Raw genomic sequence first — 27,549 nt, 5'->3', positions numbered from 1 at the left:
TATTGATTGCATGTAATATTCTAATTTTCTGAGATGGTGGATTTGTGGTTTTCATGAGCTGTACGCCATAATCATCACAATTATGACAAATCATGGCTTGAACTATCTTGCTTTGCATGTAATGAATCTTATCTCATATATTAGTCTCATCTTTTAAGTTGCATTACTGAAATAAATGAACTTTTGCACGATATTCTAATTTTTTGACTTTCACCTGTATATGGGATTACTATCCAACAGAAATTTAACACCAAGTACACAAAGGAAGCACCCATTTCCCCCCTATTTTGCAGTGGCCAAACACTATTCTAGATGATCATCTTGCCCTAAGACACTCTTCAAGCTTGTAAATATTCTAAAGAGGAAGGAAACAGACTATTCCTCCCACCCACACTTTATTTGCAAATGTGGAATAATTTTTCACTGTAGTCAGTCAGTCAGTCAATATTACTTAACACTATTGTTGAGCCAATAGTGTTGTAGTCAATGAAGTATGGCTAAATATAATGAATTGGTACATGGATTAAGAGAGGGACTAGTTGCTATGTACAACATTTCTATTGGATGATTAAGATAGGATGCAAACAAATATCAATACAATTATTCAAATGCATTATTTTTGAAAGAGTTTGATTTATAGTGATAAACAGCTGAACAACTGCATAGGCCTCTAAATCTTCAACCAATTACCATGGAAACCCATCAATGAATCTCAACTATTGATGGATACAGAGCAGAATGTACAATCTGCAGCCCATGGGTACATGCAGCGCTAGACAGCTAATTCTGTGGCTCCTCAAGATTTTAATATTATTTTGTGATGTTTAGTGATGTTTATATACATTAACTATATTATATATTTTATATGTTACCCAAGACAATTCCTCTTTCATGCAATGCAGTCCAGGCAAGTCCAAACAAGGGACACCCATGGTTATAGGTTGTTGTTGTTGCTTTTTACTAAAAACCTGATTAACTTTTAATCACAATCTGCTTTTGTCACATCTGATCAAATGGGATCCTGCATTTTGCTTAAAACAGGATTACCATATAATTAAATATACAGCAATTAAAAATGAGGCGAGGTGCAGAAATGAGCAAAAAAGGACAGCACTTTCTTAAGTTTATTTTTTTAACTCATCTAGAAAGTTCATTTAAAAAAAAAACAATGGGGGGAGAATCCTGGATTTTCTGCCATTTTGCAAATAAAGGACTCACATAACATATTATCATCAGATGTTTGACTGCATCTTGCATCACGACAAAATACAAAGACAGTCACAAAGCTGTGGCATCTTGTAGAATCTGCTTGAGATTTTAATACATTATTTGGAGAAAATAAAGTACACTTTGGATGCACATTTCCAGTTCCTTAGGCATTTATATATAATTCACTCATCAATGGTATGATAGGTTTGACTGTGCCTAGTATATAAAACATAGTAAGAGGCTAGAAACAATGTTATGTCAACCCACTGAGGATGTTACTTCATAAAATTCATTGGCAATGATGACAAAAAACTCCCTTTGCATTATATGGTCTTCTTCATCTATTGGTGCTAGTTTCTGTAAACTGCTTCATTTGCTATATGCAAGCTAATTGTGCATAAATTTTCTGTTACATCTCAACCTTTTCTTCACCACAGATGCCCTTTAAATACATTTTGTGGCCATTGATCATGGCCATGGAGCACCAAGACCTAACTCAAGATTTAAATCATAAAATTTCTTCATGCCTTAGCAGATCCCTTGTGACATTGTGGTCTGCAAAAGGTCAATTACTTTTAAAAACTTATGTCTTTAAGAGAACTTTCATGCTTTTAATTAAATTATTCTTCTACTGTCTCCAACCTAACTTCTTCCTAATACATGTGTAAAAACAAAGAAGGTATTGATCACAAAGCTGAAGGAATTGCCAATGATAGTATTTCCTGAAACACGAGGGCAAGGAGTCAGACCAATGCTAACTTCAAATGTAATTGAAATGCTGTAATAAATAAATGGCTTCCTGGGAGGAGCCTACTGGTGGAAGCAGCAAAAAATCAGCTGCCTCCGAATTCCTGGCTACGTACCTGATTAGAGGATCTTCCATCTGACGTCTTATCAGGTTTTCTTATCCTTCAGGCAAGAGGGAAAGAAGAAACTGTTTTGCTGGCAAATGCTCTTCGATTTTTGCAGCTTTTGTGCTTGCAAGGAAAGGGGGGCTAGCCCAAGGCAGAACGGCTGTCCGTGCTGGGAACTTCCAACTGCCTTGTGCAGGACAAAGTAGGTCTCTCCCACTCTGCTCTAAGTTTTGTTTGATTTAATCTTATCACGAGCTGAATCCGTTTACTGCGAGGACAATAATTGCTTATCAATATTTTAGCTTCTTCTCTTTTTCTCCTCCGAAAAATTATTTACTCAGAGGCTTTTAAAATGGCGCCGAGCAGGCTGGTTTCTCCGGTAATAACGAACACTTTTTGCTAATTCTCACAAGACTTCAAAAGAATTCAAAACAAAAGAGATAGCTTATCACATGTTTTGGTTTCACAATAGAAGAATTTTACTCCTTCATTAACTTTGCTTATTTGGAAGTTAAATGGTGATGAATCTGTTGAACGGTTTTGTTACAATGTTTACTCACTGAAACTTTTGCCAAGCCTTAAATTTCAAAATAAAAGCCTCTTTACTTAAAGCTGCATATTTAGGCAATAGAGTTTTATTAACTGCAGGCAGACAAATTTTGAAATGGCCTCAAAACCAAATATTAACTTGAAGACGTCACCCTCTACTTTCAGGGGCACATCCTCAGTGCCTGGTACAAAGCTGCAGCCTCCGCTTCCTACGCCCCCTGCTGGGGATGTGTTAACGAAAGAATTTTTTCTGAGTAATCTAAGCGAGGCTTTTAATGCACAGACAATTAAAATGGAAGATAAATTTAGAGATAATAGAGAGGAGAGAAAAGAGGAAATAAAAGAAATGAAAGAAGAAATTAAAAGTGAAATTAAAAGTGAAATAAAAGGACTTAAACAGGAGTTGTATGAGAAATTTGAGGCTAAGGTTGATAAAATTAGAGACGACATGCTGAGTCTTGTAACTGTATTAACAGAACATATTTCTGGAGTGGAAGATACTCTAGAGGTTCTTAATGATGCCAATGCTAACTTGACATTGAAAACAGAGGTGGTGGAACAAAAAGTGGAAAATGCTGAAAAAGAAATTATTATGATACAGTACCGACAAATGGAGTTCGCATTAAGAGTAAGGGGGCTGCGTGAGGAGAAACAGGAGAACCTGAAACAGATCCTATCGGAAGCTTTTGACCGCCTGATGGGAAGACCAGGGACCAACCAAGGCTGGCAAATTGACAAAGCTTACCGCGTTAACTCCTGGCTGGCAAAGCAGAAGCAGCTTCCTCGAGACATCGTTATATATTTTACTACAAGAGAGTTCAGAAATATGGTACTGCAAGCGTCTTATAACACTAAGCTTCAAATTGGCGGTCAAGACCTGGCTGTTTTGAAAGAGATACCACCTCAAATGTTAAGAGCCAGAAGAGACTACGCTTTTTTGGTCGAAGAACTCAGAAATCGTCAGATACAGTATAGATGGGATGCACCATTTGGCATCATATTTACATTTGATAAGCAAAGGTACCGCCTCAACTCTGTATGGAAAGCCCGAGATTTTTATTATAATATATTGAAGGCCGGACACCCTGCACCATCTGGACCTAGAGAAAGACCACAAGAAGGACAGGATAGACAGCAAACTACACAACCACCAGACAAGATAGAGCATCTCTCTTCTCTAGAAGTGCAAGGTGCTATGGAACCAAGACCTAGCCGCATGACTACTAGACGTATGGAGAAACAAGCTAAGAGGCAACAGCATCAACAATCATCGGCCATCGATCAAGGAACTACAACAACAAATCTGGAAGCAGTGGGAGGAGCTAGACCTAAGGTTAAACAGGCCGTGCAGGAAGCTCTAAAAATGCTTCAACCAACCAAAGATGACAACTAAGATTTTAACATGGAATGTCAACGGACTGAACTCTCCACAGAAGAGGAAGAAAATATTTCATTATCTTAAACAGTTTAAGAACGATGTAATTTGTTTGCAAGAAACTCATATCAAGTCAACTGATCAAAAATATTTGATCAACTCAAAACTTGGTCAACATTTTGCAGCTTCTGCTATGGAAAAGAAGAATGGTATAGTTGTATACTTAAGAAAAGATATGAAAGCTGAATTAATAGAAGCAGATCCCTTCGGAAGATATATTGCTTTAGACTTAATCTTAGAAGGGAAAAAGACATTACTTTTGGGAATTTATGCTCCCAATCAACAGCAAGATAGATTCTATAGAAATCTTCATGCTAAATTAGTACAGTGGGACTATAGTTCCTGTATACTATTGGGTGACTGGAATGGAGTGATAGATACTAAGAGAGATAAGAAGATTTCCCGCCTAAATACCAAGATGCGAGCAAAGTTACCCAAATCTTTCTTTGACATTATGGATGATTTTGAATTGAGAGATATCTGGCGAGAAAGAAATGCAGAGGAATATGACTTCACTTTCTTCTCGGACAGGCATCAATCCCTTTCAAGGATCGATTTTATTCTAACCACTAATGATTTGCTTCCTAGGGTCAAGAAAACAAAGATTGCAGCTAGAGTCCTTTCGGACCATAACCCAGTTTGGATGGAGTTGGGAAGGGTAGTGCAGGCAAGAAGGTCTTGGAGACTGAATGAAAATTTATTTAGATATGAAAACTATATTAATGATTGTAAAAAATTACTATCTGAATATTTTGTTTTGAATATGAATAAGGGTACATCTATGGAATTTGTATGGGATGCAAGCAAAGCGTATATGAGAGGAGTTTTGATGAATATAAATAAAACACATAGAAATAAGCAAGGGCTAAAACGAACAGAACTGGAAGAGGAAATTAAGAGAAAAGAGCTGGAGTTAACAAGGAAACCAGACGATACAAAGGTTAAGGAAGCTATTAACATATTAAAATCTCAATTTGACATGTTGATCTCTGACCAGGTAGCTACTAATTTATTATATGCAAAACACAATACTTTTTGTAATGCAAACAAACCTGGCAGATGGTTAGCTTATCAGATTAGGAAAAAAAGGAAAACTCGAAATATATCTAAACTGATTTACAGAGGGAAGGAGGTGTTCCAACAGGAAGAGATTCAAAAGGCTTTCTGGGAATTTTTTACAGAACTGTATAAAGGGGATAAAATTAATGGTTTAGACATAGACAAATATTTAGACAAGGAGAAAATACCTTCAGTTAGAGAAGAACACAGGCAAAAATTGAATCAACCAATAACCTCGGGGGAAATCCTGCAGGTAATTAAGCAATTAAAGCCAGGGAAAGCACCAGGTACAGATGGCTTGACAGCGGTTTACTACAAAAATTTACAGTTAGAAATGGTAGAACCTCTTAGAGAATTATTTAATATGATTCAAACGGAAGGTAAAGTCCCTCCATCTTGGAAGACAGCGTTTATATCTTTGATACCCAAAGAAGATCAAGATACTACTCAACCCAAAAATTATAGACCCATTTCATTACTGAATGTAGATTATAAAATTTTTACTAAAATATTAGCAAATAGGTTAATGTTGGTCATTCAACAATTGATACATACGGACCAAACAGGTTTTATACAAGGGAGACAGATGAAAAGTAATGTCAGATTAATTATTAATGCATTAGAATATTTGGGAAAGAACAACCAGATCCCTGCTGCGTTTATATTTTTGGATGCTGAGAAGGCCTTTGATCGAGTTAACTGGCAATTTCTGCTGAAGATATTGCAAAAAATGCAGATAGGAGATAATTTTTTACAGTCAATTAAAGCAATATACCAACAGCAAACAGCACAAATCATAGTCAATGGAAGTTTAACAGACTCTTTTCAAATTGGAAAAGGTACAAGACAGGGTTGTCCTTTGTCCCCATTATTGTTTATTATAACTTTGGAAGTATTGTTGAATAAAATACGGGGCTTGGATGGTTTAAAAGGGATCAAGATTAGGCAGCAAGAATATAGAGTCCGCGCTTTTGCGGATGATTTGGTCATAATATTGGAACAACCGCAGGAATCCAGTATGGTTTTAATGAATACGATTAATCAATATGGTCAAGTGTCTGGCTTTAAAATAAACTTAGGAAAAACCAAAATATTAGCTATAAATATGAATATTAAACAAAAGGAAGAATTAGGAGTGATGCTAGGATGTGAGGTAGTTAAAAAAGTCAAATATCTTGGAGTTAACATTTTAACTTCAAATGGGAAATTATATAAGCATAATTATGAACCACTTTGGCATAGCATACAGACAGAGATGAAAAAATGGGAGAAATTGCACTTATCTTTGCTGGGCAGGATAGCGGCAGTGAAAATGAACATTTTACCAAAATTTTTATTTCTTTTCCAAATGTTACCTATACTTAAAAAAGATGCGAACCTTTTAGAATGGCAGAAGGGTATCAACAAATTTGTGTGGGCAGGAAAGAAGCCGAGGGTAAAGATGAAAATAATGCAAGATGTACGTGAGAGAGGAGGATTGAAACTACCTAATTTAAAACTATATTATGATGCAGTGGCATTATCTGTAATTAGTGATTGGATTCATTTAACCAATGATAGAATATTGAACATTGAGGGACACGATCTGGTATTTGGTTGGCATGCTTACCTGTTATTCAACAAAAAATTGGATAAGAACTTTAAAAGTCATATTTTGAGAAATGCTTTATTGCGGGTTTGGAAGAAATACCAATATAAATTAAATGACAAGATACCCATGTGGGCAATTCCTAGACATGCAATTGAAAATATGAATACAGCACAAAAACAGGATAGATTTACTTACAGACAGCTTCTTACCTCGGAAAGGGGGGTATTACAATTAAAATCTTTAGAGGTATTAAAAGAGGAGAAGGTAGTTCAAACATGGTTCCAGTATGGGCAATTACAGGCTAGGTGGAAAATAGATCAAAAAATTGGCTTTATTCAAGTTGAGGATAATCTGTTTAAACAAATAAGAGATCAAAGCTTAATGCATATAAAGAGGATATATAATGTATTAATACAGATGGATTCGGAAACAGAATTAGTTAAAGATTGTATGATAAAATGGGCTCAAAATATTGAGGAACCAATAATGTTGGATACATGGGAAAGAATTTGGGTAAGAAATGTGAAATTTACACAAGCTCAAAATCTGAGAGAAAATTTTTACAAGATGTTTTATAGATGGCATTTAGATCCTAAAAAGTTGGCTTCTATGTATCCGAATGTACAGCCTAAATGTTGGAGGTGTGGTTCTCTCGATGCTACATATTATCATATATGGTGGACCTGTCAAAAGGTTAAGGCATTTTGGATAAAAATATGGTGGGTCATGCAAAATGTTTTTAAAAAAAGGATAAAGTTTATTCCTCAGTTATTTTTACTAGGTATATGTACTGATTTTACAGTGGTAGAGACCAATTTGATTCTGCACCTGATAACTGCAGCAAGACTGTTGGTGGCGCAATATTGGAAGAAGGAAGACTTGCCTACAATCCAAGAATGGACATTGAAAGTAACAAACTTAGCTGAAATGGCTAAAATATCGGCATATCTTAAAGATCATTCAAATGAGAGATATAAACGAGACTGGAAAAAATGGATTGACTATATACAAAATAAATACGGGACTAAGAAATTCCAGTTAGCCTATGCTTAAGATCAGAAATGATTTAAACTGTTAAAAGTTAGTTCAGTAAGAAGAAGCTAAGTTCAATCTAGAATGTCATTAATTTCTTTATTTCTTTTTTCTCAATAGATTTTAGACTGTGTTAGTTAAAAATCCATACCGTGTACGGGTTCTGGGAAGTCGGGGGGGGAAGGAGGAGGGGGGATGGGGGGGTGGAGGGAGGGAGGGGTACACACAACAAAAAAAATTGTATTTCAATGTCTTAATGATTGACAAATGATGATATATTTGTGTTTGTTTTTTTTTTAAAGAAAAATAAAAAAAGATTACATTTTCTTGCAACAAAAAAAAAAAAAAATAACAAAAAAAAAAAAAAAAAAAAAAAGAAATGCTGTAATAAATAATTCTAAAAAAATTAAGTCACTTTCTTCACAAATTCAACTAAAAAAAATCAATTCCCTAATAGATTACTTTTAATAGATTGATCCTTTGTGTCCAATCCAGTGAGCCATTTTTTTTTATTCTAACAGTTTTACAACATGCAGTGATGCCAATTTGTTACCTGCAAATTTGTAGCCCATCCAGGAAAAAGCTGAGAAAGAAAAGACTCTTATGTAAGCAATGGCTCACCTATAAGGGCTCCATTGTTGTGACCAGCACATTCAACTTCCTCTGGATGAAGTGTAAAAGCATACAGAACAAAAGCCAAGAAATAAAGCAGAATAGTTAGATGCCCAGCCATAAATGCAAAAGAAGAGTTATTTCAGAATGACAACCGTATAAAGCTTAGCATGAAAAGCCTTCGATAAACCATTGTTTAAAAATAAATCAGCGTATTTTTCTATAGTTGAATAAGAGATTCTGCAACACAACAACATGCATATTCCATGTCTTTATTGCCTTTTTATAACAGAAATTAAAGGTGCTCTATTTAGCTTTAGTGGAAGATTAAAAATTACAGTAGCTGAAGCAAAGATGAAATTATTTACAAAGAATATCAAAGAGGTTTTATATTTGGCTCAATGGATCAGACAGAAAGGGTTTCTGATGAACATATAGCACGTTTGCTCAATCCAAAATATTTTCACGCTTGTCATAATAAGCTAGAGCTCTCTTGACAAAGCAGGTTTAGTTATAATAAATGGTTGATTTGGCGAATTAATGCCCTGCAATTGTTATGTATTCTGCAAATGACAGCAGCACAGCAGGTTAAGAAGAAGGAAAAAAATACACCCCTGTTAATTGAGAAAATAGGTTCTAAAATTATGTCGCTGAAATCTGCAATGGAAAAATACTTTTTTTAAAAAAAGAATTCTTTAGAACCATGCAACAGCACTGACTCTATCTTTAGGTCAGCTGTAATGTTTTGAATAAATGCACCCTTGCTTATTATCTTATGGTTTTATTTCAGTAACATTCAATTAAATTACCACAAATTTAGCCAAAGCTTGCAAATTCAATCCATATACCAAAACATATTTCTGCAGGATTTTTTTTCTTTCCAGAGCACTGTTAGGTGGGAAGAGAAATGTGGAGGGAATAATAAATAGAAAAGGCATATCCTTGAGTAATACCCCATGCCTTACCCCAGTTATCCTCATGCATGCATGTTACCTTCGCACATGGCCAACTTGCTTACAGCCTTCACAGCACAACTCAGATTTGGAACTGTATCGCAATAGCTAAATTGCTAGTCTGTATCACTAAATGTGCGGTTACAAGCCACATTTATTTTACTAATTGCTTCTAAAGTAGAGATAATTAATCTAGCTTTCAGACCATCTCTACCACCAAGCAGCGAAACTTACACGTGTACCTTCAATTTTCTCTGAAAAGCAAAAGAGGGGAAAAACAGGAGGCAAGATTATACAGACTGAGAACACAGTAAAAGAATGAAAAATTTAAAACTCGGAAGAAAGACACCTACCACACTCAACAGTCTCCTCAGCTTAGAAGAGCCAAAAAACAAACAAGCAGACACAATTTATTTAAAATAATATTTTCAGCAAATAATAATAAAACTACGAAAGAAAACATATAGTTGAGTAGCATTGAGAATGCATTAAGAACATAATTCTAAGTAGTTCTCATTGGGAAGTAGGTTCCCAAAGTTTGCTCTTGTTAATTGATGCAACATCTATTGTGGGACAGCCAGTACTAGGCAAATGTTTAGCCTCTGCTAAATTTGCCAGAATTTGTTTTCTCTCGTTAACAAAGCATTCAGCTGAGACAGAAGTGAAGGTAGCTAATTTTTTTGGCGGAAATAGTCATTTGTTTAGTTTAACTATGATGTTGAACTACCAAGAGTAGTATACTGATATTATGGCACCTTCAATCACATAATTCTACGATCAATTCATAACCCAACTGCCCTCTTTATGATCTGGAATTCAAATAATGTGTTCAAATTTTCAAGGCCAGAGCTGTACAAAGAGTTCCTAATAGGGACTTGAGCCATACAGTTATATCACTAACTCGGTACCTGTTTTTCTGTAAGATGTTTATTGTTTCTATATATAGAGCTGTCAATGAATTATCAACTAATATTTAGCAATAGAGTATCTACTGCTATACTGAAGCTCATTTTGTTAGAATGAGTGAAAAGAAGTCCCAAGGTGTTTTTTCCAAAACACAACTGGACTTTCTTCTTCTTTTCTTTGACTATGTTTCATTTCTCATCCAAGAAGTTTTTTCAGTTCAACTTTAGCTTAATTTAGAACTCAAGAAGCTTCTTGGTGAGAATTGAAATGTTTTCAAACAAAAAACCAGAACAAAACAAGAAAGTCTTTGTTTTGGAAAAAGCACCTTGGGACTACCATGACTTGAACAAGTAAGAATTACTACAGAATTAGAAGAAAAATTAATATCCAAAAAAGCGGGTGGGGGTGTGAAATAATGAATAAAAGAAAATGATTAAACAAATGTCCCGTGCATTATTTAAAAAGATATTGACACAATTTATTTTAAAATACAAATGTCTTCTGAGGGATCAGACAGATAATTCTGTACGTAGAACAACATTTCCTGTCCAATTAGTTTTTCTGAATGACTAAGAATTTCCTTCACATGTACAATTTAGAAGACATGGGTGATGTATAAACTTTTCCCAATAAACTTTAGGAAAAGTCAGTGCCTTCTAGTTTATAATATATTTTATTACTGAGTATCAATCCATAAAGGGTCATAAATCAATCTAGAACATGTGTACACAAAGCATTAAAATATATATATATTTCAGACTGTAGGATGTTAGACAAAGTTTAAAAGTCTTTAGAGACATGATTTAATTTAGTGAAAACAATAAATAAAACATTTTCAAACATAAACTTTACAATTATGTCACAAAAACAATTTGTGCAAAAAAATATATCGAAGGGTGAATAGTGTATTTTTAAAGAGAGTACACTTATGATAGAAGCATGGTGCTAATCAAATTAAAGGTGGAAAAATCAGGCCAAAATTATTTTGCTATAATTGTAAACATGAAAAAAAAACCCTCTAAATTCAATTATAGGAGGAAAATACCATTTTTGAGATAATAGGGATATTTTGCAAATTGACAAGACAGTATTGCAAATTGACAGTATTTTACTAAGAAAAATGAATTACCAGACTCTAAAATTTAATAGACGTATTGCTATCAGTTATGCCAGCATATAAATTTGGTTTTACTCTTTCAGATTTCATAAAATATGTAATTTTAATTCTTGTTTGAATACCGTCCTTTGAATTTAACATCTGCTCATGAAATAAGATCTGGCCGAACAATGAATTGTTTTTATTTCTTTAAAGGGCACATGAAATCTAAAATAACCACAACACAAAGAAAAGGTCATTATGCTGAATGACTGTAAGAACGATAGATCCAAGTCCTCAGGAAAACCATCAAACGGGTAACATGCAATTGAGACAACACATATTTACATACATGAATCTAAGCACTAGGTGCTGCTATATGAAACAAAGAGTTAGTCATCTACAACTGGTTCCATGATGTCTGACAAGTTTATGAACCTTTTTTTGGGGGGCGGGGGGGGGGGGGGGGGCTGACTCTACCTTCCAGAAATTTGTGATTAGTTAATCTTCAGACCTCATCTGAAAATCAACACAACTTATTTCTTCAAATCCAGAATTTCAATCAAACATTAGAAACAGCTGGACAAATGCTAAAGGCTTGAATGTTTGGTAGACTGGTATCATTATTGTTCTTTCCTGTGCAACATATATAGTTGGTGCACTCTGAGCTTCATTGTTTTCTTGTTTTTATTTACTTATTTCTAATTCTGATAGCGTGAGGAAGATAAGAATAAATATCTCTTGAACTCAAAATGTTTATTCTTTTATAGAATCTTTTCTTAAGCATGGCTTGCTTAGCTTCATCAAATCACCCGTGTTTTAAACCTTTTATTTTCTTATATCCTATCATCAAACTCGGATGCTGACAGAATGAAAATTGATGAAGCATGGAGCATGGTGCTGAGGTAGATAATGAGAATGAGAATAATAATAAACCAAAGATTATTTCAAACATTGTTTTCACAATATAGAACAAAAGCTTTAGGAAAACGGAATAATAATAGGCTTGATGAAGTATTTCGATTGATTCCAGCATGGAAAGGGAAGATAGTGAAAATATGGCTACAAAACATCATTTATTTACAATGTTCTCAATAGCACATGTCAATGAAGTGGAAAATTAATACACAAATATGATATGATTCTAGGTGTAACAAATCATAACAAGAGTTTTTTTTAATAGTGCAATTTGCAATTTAGTAGTAATTACATTACAGAATGTTTGTTTTTGGAACTAAAAGTAACCTGAAATTTATAAAAAAAGTGGTACATTAATAGAACTGTTTAAATGATTAAGGAAACAATCTATTTCCTACATCAATTTTACTTTCTTTACCATAGTAAAAGCATATACTTTAAGGTCTGGTAACAGAAGCAAAACCAGCAATTTTTCCTTATACTAACAGAGAAGTTTGGGCCTAAAGAATGAATAGCATCATTCCTTAATGCATGGACCTAAGTAATTTGTAAATGCAGAAAGCAAGTTGTGCAGCAACAGACTTACATGATTTCTTATTTGAAATCTTCAAGGGCCGAAACTGTACATCTGATCTTCTTAAAGCAAGTCTCCTATCAAGTAATTTGAGGAGGGGAAGAAAACAAAACTTAAGCTCTTTTATTTTTAATCCTCTTTTGGTATCAATAAATATGTACAGGTAGTTCTCACGTTATGATGACAATTGAGCAGAAAATTTCTATTGCTAAGCAAGACCATGGTTAAGAGAGTTTTGCCTCGTTTTATGATCTTTCTTCCTACAGTTGTTAAGTGAATCACTGCAGTTGTTCAGTTAGTAATACAGTTGCTAAATCAATCTGGTTTCTCCACTGATTTTGCTTGTCAGTAGGCCGCAAAAGTTTATCACATGACCTCTGCAAGGACACTGAAATTATCAGTGAATTTTGATCACATGACCATGGGAATGCTGCAATGGTTGCAAAGCAGTCATGCCACTTTCTTCAGGGCCATTTTAACATTGAATTGTCACTAAACAAATGGTTGTAAATTGAGGACTATCTGGTTTGGTTGTTGTTGCTTTTTTTAAATCACCCATAATTTTAAAAGACATAACAGTGCAGTTTATTTCAACTCTCCTAAAATAAATTCTGGAATCTTCTTCTTTTTAAGGAAGTGATAATATTGTCTCAACACATCAGTACATTCTACAAGTAGTGGTGTAGATACTGGTGTCCTCTTTTCCATATATTTTATTCTCACAAACAAGATTATCAATGTTCTGTCAGGTTTTGTCATTATCAGTATAAACAGCTGAACAATAACATTCAATTTAAACCATTATTTTTCAAACTTGGTTACTTTAAGAACTCACGGAATTCCCTAGACAGCATACGGAGTTCAGGCATTGTGCTGCATTCCAGATCAGCTCTAATGGTTATACTGATCACATTTTTAAGTGTTGGGGAGTGAAGGTGGGGAATCGGATCAGTAATAACATACCTTTCCTGGAAGTGCTTTGAAGGAACTAAGCCTGCTCTGGGATTGACATCACTTTCCAGCTTGGCTTGCCACCAAGTTGCATCATCTTGGGTCATGATCTGAAGAATATCACCTTTTCGGAAAGGAAGTCCAGCTTCTTTGCAGGGTATTGCTTTATCTTCATTGGGGTTATAGTCAAAAAGAGCTTTCATAAAGATCTGCAGAAAAGAATACACTCAGTTATTTAAATTATTTAAAATTACGCTGAATTATTTAAAATCTAAGGAATTCTATTATTGTTACTGTTGCTTGTTGGCATAAAATAAATGACCTATCATGATTAAAAAAAACATTTACATATGCAGAAAGAATGCTGTATCCTCAAACCCCCATAACTTTAACCTTAAATTGTCTACTGTTTACCTTACCTTAAACATATTGTTGAATGTCACCCTATTCAATAGGGTAGTGATGGCGAACCTATAGCACGCGTGCCATAGGTGGCACACGGAGCCATGTCAGGGCACGCAAGGCGTTCACTCTTTTTTAAAACCTTTTTTCACCCTCCCCAGGCTCCAGAGGCTTTATAGGAACCTGGGGAGGGTGAAAAGAGCCTCCCCCCCGGAGGCCCTCCGGAGGCTTCATGAGCTTCCCTGAAGCCTCTGGAGCGCAAAAAACTGGCCCTATGTTTGGGAACGGACTTCCAGTTTGCTCAGAGGGTCGTTTGACTGCTACGGACGGTTCAGGGAAGCCTCCTGAAGGTCCATGAAGCCTTCGGAGCACTTAAAATGACCCTCCGAGCAAACCGGAAGTGACTTCTGGTTTGCTCAGAGGGTTGTTTTGACTGCTCCGAAGGCTTCAGGGAAGCCTCCTGAAGGTCCCTGAAGCCTTTGGAGTGCTCAAAACGACCCTCCGAGCAAACCGGAAGTGACTTCCGGTTTGCTCGGAAGGTTGTTTTGACTGGGAAGCTTCAGGGACCTTCAGGGAAGCCTCCTGAAGGTCCCTGAAGCCTCTGGAGGGCTTCCAGGGGGCGGCTGTTTTCGCCCTCCCCAGGCTCCTATAAAGCCTCTGGAGCCTGGGGAGGGCGAAAAAAGCATTCAAAAAATGGGGGAGTGCCTGTAGTGCACACATGCACACTGGGGGGGTCGCATATTGCATTATGGGTGCGGCGTGCCCGCATACACCCCTCTCCCCGAGCTCCCACAACTTATGGCATGTGGGCCCAAAAAAAGGTTTGCCATCGCTGCAATAGGGCATAAGCGCACCATCGTGCCTAATGTCCCCCTTTATTTGTAGCCATTTCTTGTGTTCTTATTCATGTTTATTATTATTCCTGTTATTTTGTACATGAGTGACAAACTAAATAAATAATTAAATAAAATAAATAAATTGAGCTGGCATTTAAACCTGAGTAAGTAATAAATTTTACACAGCCATCACATGAAGAATCTTAGTTGAATCCAACAAGTATTTACCTTGCCTTCTTTTGATGAGTTTTCTTCTTTGATACTGGGTATAATCTTAAATGTAATGGCTCCTTGGGACAGAGACTAAAATATGTAAATATAAATTACTAAATTATGTACTTAAAACAAAAAAAAAATAGATGATGCAATAAATTGAATCTGCATCTGATTCCAGTACAATTCCTATTCTGTAATCGTAAACAATGTTGAGCTTTTGTACATGTATTAAATACTCTTTCTATCAGACAGAATTATATAATATAATGTAATTTGTTTATAATTTAGAAGATAATAGAGGTTTATCACATATATACCATAAATATACTATAAAGATTTACTCAATAAATTATTTTCTTGAATGTTAAATCTGCATTGAATAGAAGGAATTATTACTTGAGAGTGTACAACTTCTCCAAAACCCGATAACAGATTTTTCACATATGATATGAGCCAATGTATTTACACCTTAGAGAGCAAAACTTAGCTTAAGGAACAATATTGGGAGGATACTTCTTTTAGTTTAGTACTTTTTTGCATTGGTCTGAATATATCTATTTTATATTTTATGCAAGTAAAAGGAATATATATGTATTAGCTTTGTACTGTTCTTTTACAAAAAATTAACTTAGTAGCTTCACTTTTTTATGGAAACTGTTTTATACTCTTTCTCTTTATGCTCTTTTCTTTATAAACATCTACTAGGAACTTCAGACAATAACATCTAAAACATCAATATTGAAAAATTAGTCTTCTGTGTTTTTCAATTAAATATTCTGTTTTCAACCTACTAGAATTTGTATAATTTCTTCTGGTTTTTTATCCTCCACTGAAATTCCATTGACTTCCTTTAGCTCGTCACCTACATGAATGAGACCTACGAAACACAGTTATGTACCAGTCAAATAATTCTTATATTAAATGAACCACTGCAACCTGAACATTTTTTCAAGTCACGCTCTTTACAACTAAACTTTAGCTTTATTTCTTCACAAGCCTAGTTGCGTACTGATGATTTATATATGTGTGTGCATATGTGCTCATGTGTGTCTGTATCAACAAGGAAATATCCAACATTAAGCTGATGAACTTCCCTAACCACTTCATCACCGAGCAGCCCCTAAAATTTCCTGAACTAGTTTTCTTAAGGGCTGGGAGGCAATTATGAAAGTGATTGCTTTTGGCAGAGTTGAAAACTGAGAAACCTCCAGAATAGGAATCTCTATCTAGCTCTATCTTCAGAAGAAGAAACTTCACTGATTAATGGAATGACAATAGATAGAACCAAAGATAGTGAAATTCTTTTTCAATAAACATTCTCCAGGACTGTGTGTACTGTATTCTTCTGGCAAGTTTATAAAAGCTTTTTTGTTCATTATCAAGCAGAATTTCTAATTATTAATATATTAGATCTACAATCTACATGAAATGTAATATATTGTTGTAAAGTGGCAAGAATACCTTGAACAACCTACTTTTTGTGCAGCCAGAACCTGAAAATAACATGTAATACAGCACAGTACTTAAACAAAATGGTTCGGTTGAGATTTGCATACATGAGACTGATTGGGGTGGATTGTAAGGGTGACACCAAAATATAATTTTATGTATTTTAGTCTATTTAACATATTTATGTATTAAATTATATTGTATCTTATTCTATAATTACTGTATTTTACCCTACTCTTATTCTAAATTGTTTGCATAGGATTTTATTGATATGTGTTTGATATGGCCTATATAGGCTAATCAATAAAGCTATAATAATAACTATGATACAAATATAGAAACTGATTTTACAAACTGCCATAATATGAAAAAAATGACATCCTAATTCTTTAAAAAAAAGTACTGCATGCATAATACATACACAATATCATGGTTCTACATCTGCTCCAATAATCTATACCTGATAAAAGATGAAATTCCATGACAGCAATTAATAGATTTTGCTTGATTTAACATTTAAAAATTTGGAAATTAAATTCTGCATTCAATACCTGTAAAGGTAGTTTAAAAATTCTTACCACTTCGATCTGCCGCTCCCCCACGCATTATCCGAGCCACAATAACAGCTCCTGTGTTTTCATCCCTTTTAATAGTAGCTCCCTTTAAAAATAAATTTAAGAATTAATATAAAATTAAAGCTGAACCACATAAAACAATTTTCTGGATGCTGTTTTTGGTAAATTGAATTTTTTAAAATTATTGTTGCTCTTATTATTAGTTTTCCCATTTGATTTTTATCTTGAATTTAGCATTATAGTGAACAACATTTAAGATTATTTAGAAGAAAATGATAACTTTCTAACAGAACAGAACAGAAATAGAAGGAAATGCTGATGCACAATCAACTTCTGATTGATATTTTGATTTTTGAGAACTTCAGAAGCTAAAGAAGTTTTTGTGGATTGATTATAAAAGATATTTGAGTTAACTGTTCAATCATGGTGGGGGGAGTAGATAAAAGATAAAACGTGACAATGATTGATAACTGGAATTAAAAAAAGAAGACTTTATTTTGGATGTTCAAGATGAAGCCATCTGAACTAATGCAATCAAGGCCAGAATTTAAAAATCATCAAATGATTCAAAATATAGATGATGAAGGAAGCAGGAGAAACAACAGAACATAAAGTCAACTCATGAAGAAGATCATACAAATATAAAAACAACATAACACATATGGCCTCTTTGGTCTTCTTGGCTCTTTTATTTATATATATATATATATATATATATATATATATATATATATATATGTATGTATGTATGTATGTATGTATGTATGTATGTATGTATGTATGTATGTATGTATGTATGTTATATTTATGCTGATAGATAAATAAATAAATAAATTTATTTATCAGCATAAATATAACAAATGTAACAAAAAAGGCAACAGTAAAAAATATTGGGTTTCTGTCTGGATGGTCTCTTGTGACGAGCCTAATGACAGAGAGTGGAAGTGTGACCTTCCTCCCATACTTGGGCATACCAGGTGTTGTGACTTTAAGTATATACCTCCCACCCTGGCTGGCTGATAAGGAGTCGTTCTCTGTAGCTCAAAAGGTTAACTCCCTGCCTGGGAGGCAATGGAGCACAGGTTCGATTCCCAAAAACTTGGGTATGGCTAGCTGATGAGAGCTAAATAGCTTGAAATAGATCTATACTAGTCCCCTTTATTTATTTATCAGCATAAATATAACAAATGTAACAAAAAAGGCAACAGTAAAAAATATTGGGTTTCTGTCTGGATGGTCTCTTGTGACGAGCCTAATGACAGAGAGTGGAAGTGTGACCTTCCTCCCATACTTGGGCATACCAGGGGTTGTGACTTTAAGTATATGTATGTATGTATGTATATATATATATATATGTATGTATGTATGTATGTATGTATGTATGTATATATATATAAATAAAAGAGTGTGTGTGTGTGTGTGTTTGTGTGTCTGTGTGTGTTTGTGTGTGTGTGTTCCAGCATAACTCTGGAATGCCTCGAGCAATTTCAATCAAAATTGGTACACAAGATGATTTCCCTCTAGAGAAAAATATTGTGGGGTAAGGCACCCATAAAGCTTTCAGGTTGTGTGTTCTGTCAAGATACAGCCAGTTGTGCCTTAAAATGGCTTCTACTGTACTACTGTAAAATGGCTTCTACTGTGCAGGGCAGTGGGGTTGCCATGATAATGGCTTCACAGTATTCCACAAGGGAGAGGAAAGGGTAAAATCCAACATTAGAAATTACGTTTGGTCCGGACATTTTCCCCCTATAAGTAAATACCCGGGTGATGCCGGTTTATTGGCTAGTTGAAAATAAAAATGCAGAATACAATCAGATTCTGAATCCTGATTCCATTGGTTTTTTTCTTTAGCTAGCTGCATAGAATCAGCACGGCTTAAATGTGACTAACTGTTCAAACTGAATTGTATGGCAAGGACTGAAAATAATATAAGTTTGGATGGAGTTCAGCTATTGGTTAGTACAAAACTATGTAATGCCATCAACTCATTTTTAGAATATTAGCCAAATGCTGCTGCTATTGTTGCTGCTTATTATTATTTAAGTGCTAAAACGTACCAGAGGTTCTCTATTTTTTACGAGCCTGATGATTTTCACAGAATCTTCTTCATTATCAATATTGTCAGGCATGGGAGGCAATACAGGATCATAGCTTTTCTCAGCAACAATATCATGCACAGAAAGCAAAGCCTGCAAAATAAATTGGGTTAAAAACAACTGTCAACTAAAAAGCATAAAACATATATCTGCATTGGTAATTTACCATTACAGTTGCAGACCTAGATACAGTTTGCATCTCATCAGGAGTGATTTGGCACCATGTGTTCCTCAAAGCTTAGGAACAGTACTTTGTTCCAGAATAAAATCAAAGGAGCTGCATTCTGTATTGTTGAAAGGATGTATTTGTTCAATTTAACAAAACTGCAATACAAACACAAACTTCTAAGACATCAGTGAAGAGAAGCAGAAAACTGGATTCTTTTTGTTCATGAAAAGCAAGAAAATGTTTAATGGTTATGCGTATTTTAGAGATCTTGTCTTCACAGGATTATTATTTTTCCAGATTCACCATCTAAAAGCTATTATTCATATGAACAGAAGAATTTTTAGGCGTATGCCATTACTATAACCACGCATCACATTTAGAATGTTAAAGCTAGTATGATTCATATATAATCTAATATAAATATTGATATTGGATGTGTATAACTGATCAAAATAGAACATTTAAAATTCCATACCATGCATAATTGATGTACAATGTTCTTTGCACAAAGGAATTGGTACCAATTCTCATTTCAATATATAAGAAAATATGTTAAAAAGCTATTCTTAAACTGATTCAGAACTCAAGAAAAATGCAATCACCATCATCATTCCAAATTAACTAACCAAGATATGAATACATAGTCTTTCTAACCACCCTCTCTCTTTTGCAAACAAGAAACATACTAGCAGCTCAAAAATATCCATCCATATGATGTGATATGCGTATCCTTTTTAACACAATTATTGCTGCAGAAATAGTGCTATTTTGAATAATATTACAATGATTTTTTTCTTACTATGGTAAATTTTATTTTTACATGTAAAAAAAAAGATAATTTCCTGCATTGAAAGTTCTAAACACTGAACATCTACTCTTCTGCACCAGGGAATTGGTCTGCAGCTCTTACTAATAAAATATAGTACATTCAAAGTTAATCACTTTTTTCATTCTTTAAACTCGTTTCCTCCTCTTTGAGATTGTTAATATCAGGAGACACTGGACTGTCTACATATTTTTAAATATCCACTCAAAGAAGCAGCTACTTCATGCCATCTGGTTACAGTACTCATTTTCTTTTCTATGGCACCTCTTTTTCCTCCCTTCCTAATTCAACCCATACTTTCAGAAGGATTTTTTAAATTATTTAATCAGATCCATTTGCTTAAAACAGAAAAATCTCCTGATGATTCATAAACATGATACAAATGGTGGCTGCCACATTTTTTTCAGCTTTCCAGTCTATCTTACAGCCCTGTTAATCCCTGAAAGTCTTCCTTCCAAGTTCTAACTATGCCTCATCCTGCTGATTTCTGAGCCCACACAAGGTCATCAGTAAGTCTTTCGAATAAAAACAATTAAATTAGGGAGTCTTTAAAATTCTCCAACAGTAGAGTAAGCGTGAAAGATGATACTGCTGTAGCAACATCTAGTTAATCAATTTTTATAAGTTCTAAAAAAAGCTTTCAAATGGTAGAGGAGAAAAACTGAAAACAAATTCTGAAAAGCAGAAGCAAATTTGAAACAGATGCCCATTATAAGCTACCTAATGGGTACATAGAATAAAAAAGAGAAAAGTGGGCCAATGGCAAGCCACTGTGCCCCCTCCTTCCCACTCCCTTTTTTTGGTCCCCAATTGCAAGAGGTCAGCAAGATTCCAGGAGGGATGGGGCGAGAAGGAAGAGCAGCAGTTGAAACCATTGTTCAGCAAATGAACAAGAACGATGCTAAGAACACCCATAGAAAAGACACGTGTCAAGGTTCCAACTAACAAACCCCAATCAAATCAGATTTCTGAGACTGAGATCTTTCTCAAAAAACTTACTGGCACATTATACAGGAACGATTACATGTAAAACCAACTCTAAATCAGTGGTGGGACTCAATTTTTTTTACTACTGGTTCTGTGGGTGTGGCTTGGTGGGCGTAGCATGGCTTGGTGGGCGTGGAGAAGGATATTGTAAAATCCCCATTCCTACCCCACTCCAGGGGAAGATTATTGCAAAATCCCCATTCCCTCTTGATCAGCTGGGACTCAGGAGGCAGAGAATAGATGCGGGTGGTGCCAGTCACAGGTGGTATTTGCCGGTTCTCTGAACTACTCAAAATTTCCTCTACCAGTTCTCCAGAACTGGTCAGAACCTGCTGAACACCACCTCTACTCTAAATATTCCCCGCAGTTTCAGAATAGTTAAAATAGTAAACGATCCCTTCCCCAGGTGTCACAGGTTACACTGTCCAATTAGGTTAATTGGCGGGCTCCTTAGGTACTGCTCTTCATTTTATCCAACACCCGTGGAGATGACCTTGGTTCCCACGAGATAGTTCTGTGTTGTATCTGACAATGCATTCCAGCCTCCTTCGCGTCCCGCAGTCCCCTCAGTGTGTGGCAACTGAGAAACAACAAAATGGCTTCTGCCAAGTTCAGTTTGAAGTTGACAACAAGTGCACAAACCAGAAGGAAAGAGAGCTGAAGGACAGGTAAGTAAAAGGCAACAGAAATAAATAAAAAGGCAGCCAGAATCAGAAAACAGTTTTGTGGGTGAGAGAGACAGTAACAGGAAATTTGGATAGTTGGCCCTGCCCCTAACAGACAACACTCCTGACTAGCAGGCAAATAGGTTATGGCCACTATGAGATCGGTGATGTTATAACTGACTCCAGGAACCAGTTTTCATTCAATATGCAGAGCATAGGCATTCTGGATTTACAATAGTTCATGTAGTAACCATTCAAAGTTACAATGGCACTGGAAAAAGTGACTCATGACTTTTTTTTACAATTACAACCTTTACAGCATCCCTAAGATCATGTGATCAAAATTTAGATGCTTGGCAACTGGTTCATATTTAGGACCATTGCTGTGTCCCAAGGTCTTGTGATCACCTTTTACGACCTTCTGACAAGCAAAGTCAATGGGGAAGCCAGATTCACTGAACAAGCAGCAACTGAAGTGATTCACTTAACAACTGAGGTAAGAATAGGGCATAACTCACTTAGCAAATGTCTCACTTGACAATATAAATTTTGGGCTCAATTGTAGTCATAGGTTGAGGACTACCTGTATTGAAGTCACACAACTATGGGACAGTGTGGGAGGAAAGGACTAGGAGATTTAGACCAAAGGAAAAACAGATTTGGATAATTTAAGTAATTAAATATTGTAGAAAACAATATTAGAGTATTTTTTTATTTAGAACACAGCACTGTAGTAATTGGACAGACTATAAAATAGTAAATAAAATAGAATTGAGTAGAGAGTAAAACAAAAGAACATCACAGGATAACAGGAAGAATAATTGCTGGGAATAAAACAAAATAAACTTTGTATTGTAGTATGACAGATGGCTAGATAAATAGATCCCCATAGATAGATAGATAGATAGGTAGGTAGGTAGGTAGGTAGGTAGGTAGGTAGGTAGGTAGGTAGGTAGGTAGGTAGGTAGATAGATAGATAGATAGATAGATAGATAGATAGATAGATAGATAGATAGATAGATAGATAGATAGATAGATGATGGATAGAAAGAAAGAGAGAAAGGGGAAAAAAATTTGGTCTTGGTACATACGGGCATACAAACATGCAGGTTAGGTGGCTACAGATAGCCCTTGACTTAAAACAGTTCACTTAGCGGTTGTTTGAAGTTACAACAGCACTGAAAAAAGGGACTTATGACCATTTTTCACACTTATGACCATTGCAACATCCCCATGGTCATGTGATTTACATACAGATGCTTGACAACTGATTAACATTTATGTTGGTTGCAGTGTCCCTGGTCACGTGACTCCCATTTTGCGACCTTATGACAAGCAAAACAGACTGAACTGCCATCTGTCAGATTGGTGTAGGGGCTTGGGTAGGGGCTTGTACTAGATGAATTGCAAGATCCTATCCAACTCTATTATTCTGCTAAGGTTCACTTAACAACCTTGTTACTAATTTAACAACTGCAGGGATTCAGTTAACAAATGTGGCAAGAAATGTCAAAAAATGGGGCAAAATTACTTAAAGAATTTCTTACTTAGCAACATAAATTTTGGGCACAATTGTGGTCGTAGGTTGAGGATTACCTGTACAGTATTCATTTAGAAACTTTTAAACATAAAGATTTATAATATGTTTTGGCATAATAGACAGTAGTCCAGCATATACTCATATTATGTTCAAATTTATTTCATTAAACCAGTTACTGCAAATGGATAAGCAACTATAACCAGGAAGATAACAAACTTGTATGGATATCAAATTACATTGCTGAGGCAAGGAAAAGAACAAGATAGCATAAAAGTAAAAAGAAAACCCTTCCATTGCTCCATAAAAATAACTCCACTTTTCTTTTTCTTACTTTATATCACTTTAAAGAATTCAACTGGTTTTCTTTACTGGGTAACTTCAAGATTGCTTGATTCATATTTTTTATCATTCTCAAAATTTTTGTCATTCTCAAAATTTAAGATTTGTTGCTTAATATATTTGCACTGATTTTCAAATTTATTTAGAGCAACCTAACTGCCAACTATCTAACAATTGTGATATAAGAAGTCTATGCTTTTCTTGAAGTACTCCCCAAAAATATACACCAAGTGGAACCAAATTGGAACATTTCAGCCTGACAAATAGAACTCTTTCTCTTTCCTAAAACATAAAATTAATTCAGTGTACTCAATCGCATGAGGCAGCAATGCTTCAGTTGTTATTAACACTGATGCAGGAAAGCATGATGCGTCTTCTATGTTAGCCACACACATGCCAATTTTCCTTTGAATACATACCAATCCCATTATCATTGTAATGCCTCAAAAGATTCATCTGAATGCTATGCTTTTGGCCTATGTACATCACCAAATTGCATTTAGGAAGCATACGGTTTCTACCGTTTTTCACAACTTTTATTTTAATCCACATATTTTGGAAGCAGAAACTTCTACTTCAGCAGAAACTGCAAAAGCCAATTAGCTAAGAATCCCCCAAACTAGGTCACTCTAAACCAGGCACAATAACCACCACATGATGGGGTTTAGCATGGAAGAACTTACCAGATAAATTTGAAAAAGTTGAAAAGGTGAATTCTTTTTCGAAATGAACTTGATTCAGGACCACATGATGGACATATTCAGATCATTTTCTTGGCAGGAATATTAAATATGGAAATATGACTTTGTCATTTCTAAGTTCAGCCAACAATACTGGTAATTCCTAGAGGTCTCCTACTAGATGGACCCCACCCTCCCTAGCTTCTACAATAAGCCAAGATAAATTTGTATACCTGTGAGAGTCATAGCATAGTTGAATGCAGAGAAAATTAAGTTTATTACAAACTGAACTTAGTTCTTGTTAAAATGAAAACCAGTGAGAAGATGGTAAGGGAGAATTGAGATCCAACATAATAATTGGATAAACACATAAATAAACCATGGTTTATTTATCCTTACTTCCTTGCTTTATATAATATATTACAATTGGCAAGGTTCATGTACTGTTTACTTTTCATTTGGGCAGATCTACACAAACTGCTATGCCAAAACAAAAGACATTATGGCTTATGCAATGTGAGAACCCATTTGAATGTGAACTGTAATAACTGCAATGGTAATTTTCACATTTACAAACCAAGGTGAAGGAAAAAATGCAGATTCACTGAGAGCATTTATGTGTGTAACACATTTACATCAGAGGTGGGTTCCTAGTGGTTCACATGGGTTCGGGTGAACCGGTAGTGGAAATTGGGCCTGGGTTGCTGAACCAGTAGGGATAGCAGGCTGGCCATGCCCCCGAACTGGTCCCCCGTCACTTGCTCCACCACCCCACCCAGTCACTCATCACCTCCCGGGCGGCTTGCCTACCTAAGTTGCCTTCCCAGTTCCCATCTGGTGCCTGTCTTGTGTCCCAACTGAGCTGCCTCCCCCTGCCTAAGGTAACTTGCGCTAGCCCCCCCCCTCAGAGCTTGCTGCGCCCCCCACCATCCACACTGAGCTCGCAACCTTACCTTCCCCCGCCCCTTCCAGAAGTCCCCACAAATCCTATTATGGCTCCCAGGGGCTTCAGGGAGGCCTGCTAGGCCAAAACGGGATGTGGGGGTGTCTAGCAAGCCTCACTGCAGCCCCCTGGGAGCAAAAACAGGCTGCAGAGGGGGTCTTCAAGGGAGAAATAAAGAAAGAAACCATCACCGTTTGCAGATCCACAAGTGTACTGAGCTTAACTTGAGAGCTTATTGAAAGTGCTGCTAGTTATCCTTGCTCAGGCTAATCAATAGTGGAGCTCTAAGAATGCCAGATGATCAAAGGGCATGTTCTCAGTTTCAAAACATCTGGCTTTTCTTCCTCCTACTGAAGACCTTCTGGGATTCTTTACAGGAAGGGAGAAAGGGAGGAAGGAAAAAGGGAGAGAGAAAGAAAGAGAGAGAGAGATGGAGGGAGGGAAGGGAGGAAGAAAGAAAGAAAGAGGGAGGGAAGAAAGAAAGGGAGGGAAGGGAGAAAGATAGAAAGAGGGAAGGGAAAAAGAAAGGGAAGAAAAGAAGGGAGAAAGGGAAGGGGAGAGAGAAAGAAAGAAAGAGCAAGGGAGAAAGAAAGAAAGAAAGAAAGAAAGAAAAAAGAAAGAAAGAAAGAAAGAAAGAGGGAGAGAGGGAGGGAGGGACAGAAGGGAAAGTAAATGAGATATGGAGGGAGGGAGAGAAAAAAGAGAGGAAGGAAGGACCACAAACCTGGCACTAGTCACAGCTTCAGATGATGCTTTGAAACAGCACAGCAATCCAGGGCTGGAAGGGATCTCAGAGGTCATCTAGTTCAACCCCCTGCTCCAGCAGGAAACCTTATATTATCTTGGTTATTTTGATGCCTCTAACATAGAGGAGAAATTCCCAGAGATCCCCAGGCATTGCCAACCTCTCCCCTCTAGTAAAAAAAAAAAACCTAGAGCAAAAACTTCATGCAGTATTAAAAGGAGTAGAAAAGGGGGCTGCTGTGTATTGTTTAATGGACTGCAAAAATGGCAAAATGGACAGCTAAATTGGCCAGTCCCACCCAGTTACATGACCACCAAGCCACTCCCACCCAGTCACATAACTGCGAAGCCACACCCACAAAATAAGCCACACCCACAGAACCACTGATTTACATATATACATACTTATGTTAACTTGACTTTGCTGCAAGACACAGTTGAATGACTTACAGGATTGACTAAACTGACTGAATTTTCTCCAGTTGTTTTGGTAAATTCTTTGGATATGTTTTGCATCATAGTAAGATCTGCACAAATGGGTGGACATTTGTCCAAACTGTTTTAGCAGATCCTACATTGAACAACCGCTTGAACCTGAGATCCTGTCCAAAGTTGATATTACTCTAAGAATGTAGCAAAATTTGGCTTAATAGCATTAAAAACAGTCTTTCGTATAAGGATTTTGGATGGTAGCAATGAAATGAATTTTTAGTATAAATATTTATATTTATGTTTTAATACATTATTGCTTCTTAGTCTGTATGGTATGATATAAAATATATCATTAAATTACAATCAAACAATGTGCTGTACTATAGATCTTTTTCTCTAACTGCCTTCAGCATTTTATTCCAGCAATTCTGCACATACACATGGACACAGGAATATTCATAGAAATGTCACAATACTTTGAAAACTGAGGAGTGAGCAATCCTGCAGGTTAACAGGTACAAACCACACACTCTTACCTTGAGATTGGGCTTGGATAGCAGCTGCAAGAGTTCTCTGATCTCGTTGTTTAATGGATTATTCTGCAGCTCTTCAGCCAGCTGTGAAGGAAATTAAAACGACCCAAAGAACATTAGCCAATGCATTGTTTTATTCAATGTGTTGATGACAACCCAACATCAGTCTTGTTCAAATTTATTACTTTCAAGTAGCTTTAGCATGAAGGAAAACAGATAATCAATCATTGCTCTTCATTTTTTGTCCTTTGCACTATATTCTGGGCAAGTCTTTCAACTGAATTTGACTTAAGTTGACCATTTCTGGCAGCAGCACCCAGATCACATTCTGATTTATAGCAATAAGAGCAAATCCCAGAACACTCATCTAAGTGA

General features: G+C 35.8%; 1 protein-coding gene across 2 annotated transcripts in view; it reads right to left on the bottom strand.

Moving 5' to 3' along the window:
• Positions 1–27,549, bottom strand: part of MPP7 (membrane palmitoylated protein 7) — an 89,692-nt gene that overhangs the window by 22,688 nt on the left and 39,455 nt on the right. For both annotated transcript variants that reach the window (XM_032237789.1, XM_032237790.1), the window contains exons 5-11: positions 27,178–27,258; positions 19,278–19,409; positions 17,221–17,302; positions 15,985–16,070; positions 15,206–15,280; positions 13,752–13,948; positions 12,801–12,865 (exon numbers count right to left, since the gene is read on the bottom strand). In XM_032237789.1, the coding sequence (XP_032093680.1) occupies positions 12,801–12,865; positions 13,752–13,948; positions 15,206–15,280; positions 15,985–16,070; positions 17,221–17,302; positions 19,278–19,409; positions 27,178–27,258 (718 nt within the window). The remainder of the gene's footprint in view (positions 1–12,800; positions 12,866–13,751; positions 13,949–15,205; positions 15,281–15,984; positions 16,071–17,220; positions 17,303–19,277; positions 19,410–27,177; positions 27,259–27,549) is intronic.

The sequence above is a fragment of the Thamnophis elegans genome, chromosome Z (genome assembly GCF_009769535.1).
Source record: "Thamnophis elegans isolate rThaEle1 chromosome Z, rThaEle1.pri, whole genome shotgun sequence".
In the NCBI taxonomy this organism is placed as follows: Eukaryota; Metazoa; Chordata; class Lepidosauria; order Squamata; family Colubridae; genus Thamnophis; species Thamnophis elegans.
Note: the sequence above shows the minus strand (reverse complement) of the source record. Positions and strands in the feature narration are given on the sequence as shown.